The sequence below is a fragment of the Olea europaea genome, chromosome 6, assembly GCF_002742605.1.
Source record: "Olea europaea var. sylvestris chromosome 6, O_europaea_v1, whole genome shotgun sequence".
NCBI classification, from domain to species: Eukaryota; Viridiplantae; Streptophyta; class Magnoliopsida; order Lamiales; family Oleaceae; genus Olea; species Olea europaea.
This window is the reverse complement of record NC_036242.1, coordinates 4,088,995-4,091,948: the sequence shown is the minus strand read 5'-3', so window position 1 is coordinate 4,091,948 and position 2,954 is coordinate 4,088,995. Positions and strand designations below refer to the sequence as shown.

The 2,954-nt window shown below is 32.9% G+C and overlaps 1 protein-coding gene across 1 annotated transcript; it reads right to left on the bottom strand.

Annotated features, from left to right (window-relative positions):
- LOC111395024 (beta-caryophyllene synthase-like) lies at positions 1-2,744 on the bottom strand. Its single transcript, XM_023021049.1, has 7 exons — positions 2,535-2,744; positions 2,156-2,432; positions 1,679-2,051; positions 1,328-1,546; positions 1,118-1,256; positions 871-1,062; positions 1-430 (listed from the first exon to the last, which is right to left on the bottom strand). Exons 1-7 carry the CDS (start codon positions 2,661-2,663, stop codon positions 149-151), a joined length of 1,611 nt encoding a protein of 536 aa, XP_022876817.1. The 5' UTR covers positions 2,664-2,744; the 3' UTR covers positions 1-148.
- Between the last annotated feature and the right edge of the window lie 210 nt (positions 2,745-2,954).

The following is a 2,954-nucleotide window of genomic DNA, read 5'->3' as shown; positions in this document are numbered from 1 at the left end:
ATACTTACAAAGTTTAGATAATAACGAAGATTAAAAATCCTGATCATAATTAATTTGAGACAAACAAAATTGAATTCCAAATTTATTTAATAAAGAAATATTAATAAAACTTAATCTTAATCAAAACACACGCACACACACATAAAAGCTATATTTTCACTGGTTCGACAAGTACGTCAGCTATCAATCCTCTTAACTTGGTTTTTGAATTTGTGTACCCATCTCCATCTCTGTAAAGAAGATTAATGGCACGTGCAAGATTGACTACTCGCATGAGAATGGCCATTGGTACCACAGTTTGATGAAGACATTCTTGGTTTATATCCTTCCATGCATTTGTAACTAGTTTTTGTAATTCAGTAAATGCTTCTTCCTTCGAGACCCCTTTCTCATTCATGTAACATTCAACAGCTGATACTTTCTGCTCAAACTGCATAAAAGGAACACAACATATGAATCGTCTATGTTAGATTTTCTCATACTCATTTTCAATTACACATTTTCTCAATAAAATAATTTTGCTAGTTAAAAAACATAACTTTCACTACTTTTTAAATTGATTACACTTAAAATTTTCATATTACAAATAACTCTAAAAAAGTAAATAATTAATAAAAACAAATCACAAACTTCAACTATTACAAATATAATTAAAAAAAAATCTTGAAAAACAATATGGTGTGCAACATGAAAAAAATTCTATAATTTTAATGACCATAGGAGTTGTGTGTTCTAATTTTTATGTGAAGTCTATCACAATATATGTGTGAACTGTCATCCATACATTTCACTTGCTTACCAATAACCCAAGCATATTGCACTTAGTTATTATAATTTAGAATAAGTGAATTAAGTATTCAAACTTCTTACTCCGTGTCCTGCCATGTCATCCATTAGCCGAGCAATAATTGATGATGCTTTTGCAGCTATCGATTCAGTCGAAATCCAGTTAAAGGCTTCCTCGGTCACCAACTCTCCCATACCTACTAAACAAGTTGTAGATAACATCATGTAACCACTAGATATAAGTGCGACTTTCATGTACTCTTCTGTGTGTGTGTGTGTGTGTGTGTGTGTGTGTGTGTGTGTGTGTGTCTAGTGTTTTGACTATAATTACCTCTTTTATCACGTAACGAATACCGTACCCTTTGCTTGTCTTTTCCAATTCTTCAGCAATTTCAACGCAAACATCAGAGAGGGCTTCAAAGCAATACTTCATGTATAATGGTAGCTCATCCATGTCTTTAAAATTCCACCTGTCCATGATATTGTTCAATAGTTAAAAATTGAAAGACTAGAAATGAGACAATATAATGGATAAATATACCTTTCAGTTGCGTCCGTGAAAAGTGTAAGTTCATCTAGGGTTCCATAAACATCGTAGATGTCATCAATAACAGAAAACATTGTGATTACTTTAGTTAGTATTTTTCTAGAGATAGAGTACTCCGGCTCAAAGTAGACCGCCAATATCCAAAAGTAGCATTCCACGACTCTATCTCTTGCAAACGGCAATTTACTTCCAAACTCTAAAGACTTCCACCACCTACAATTTACTTCTATATAAAAATATATCCATAATAAACTTAAAAGTCAACCGTAAGTTTGATATTAGTTGAAAAGTAGAGAAAAATACATTCGACTTTAGTAGTCATATTTTTCTGCATAACAAGCTAACCTCGTAATGTGACTTAGCTCCTTCTGGTGCATGTTCTGCAGTAAGTTGAATTCCAATTTTGCGAAATTCAGTAGTATGTCATTATGTGATTCATCTTGTTGGTAAATAGATAAGAAGTTTCTTGCCCCCAGCCTTGTCAAAGTTTTATGAATCGGAATCTCCAATGCTTCACTAACTTGTCTAGACATATAATTGCTCTTGTGGGTGAGTGACGAATCGAGGTAAGTGGTAGTAAACTTCAATGCTTCCTCAAGAATTTCCTCCCCATGTACTCTAAAATGTGCAGCCTCATACAAGCTTAACAAGCCTTGTAAATTGGTAATCAAAGATTCATCAAATTTTCCTTGGTGATCTTTAAACTTGTTGAAAACATCTGCTTCAACCCGCAAAAATATGACATGTATATACATCATAATCTAGATATATACAGTGATAATGATTATTGATTCCCCAAGTATATAATCTTAAATTACTTACCACATGAGACGTAGTATCCTTCTTGTCTAAGTAATCGAAATCGAAGTGCAATGGTACGAAGGTCACTATCTTGTTCATCATGGTTTACATGGCAAGTATGATATATAAATTTTAGAGATTTTTCAATTTCAGTTTCAAAATGGTAACCGATGCCAAGACGCTGAATTGTATCGATGAGGTCTAATTTATGCAGAGAATCATCAGGAATGACTTCTAGCAGATTTTTTACTTCTTCTTTTTGTTTTTGACGTTCTTGCTCTTCATGCTCATATATATCCTGCATAGGTAATAAAAATACATGAAAGCTTGTAACATATCAAATAAATTTAGACAAAAAGAATGCTACTATAAAAGGGGTGATAAGCACATGAGTACGCACGTTAGAAGTATATGCAAGGAAATAGTCTCCCCAAACACTAGGATGATAGGTGATAGAGCGACGAGTTTCTTCGATGCCAATATTTTTGGTCGAAATTGGAGCAGCTGATGCATGAATATGAATATCCATATTTCGATATTTTACTTTCAGAACTTGATAGGAAATCAATAAATGTTTTTTACTTTTTTTTTTTCATTTTAATAGAGTTCTTTTGATGGGTATTTATAGTTCTATCACGTACGGCGAAAGCTGAAATTTTGCTACTTTTAATTTGAAAGGTGAACATCCAAAGTTAAAACATGTTTTAAATGGATGGACGGTTTGTTTAGAAAATAACTGTCGCTAGTTGGACGGTTTTGTTTTGTTACGTACTTTTGCATTATTGAAATGAAGAAGTCCAAATCCAAGGTCTTGTCACTT

Excerpts from the sequence above, each read along its gene's own strand:
- LOC111395024 (XM_023021049.1), bottom strand. The coding sequence starts at position 2,663 with ATGGATATTCATATTCATGCATCAGCTGCTCCAATTTCGACCAAAAAT. Across the intron at positions 1,063-1,117 it reads TTCGTTACGTGATAAAAGAG|CACACACACACAGAAGAGTA; the intron begins GTAATTATAGTC and ends CACACACACACA. Across the intron at positions 431-870 it reads ATGACATGGCAGGACACGGA|TTTGAGCAGAAAGTATCAGC; the intron begins GTAAGAAGTTTG and ends CCTTTTATGCAG.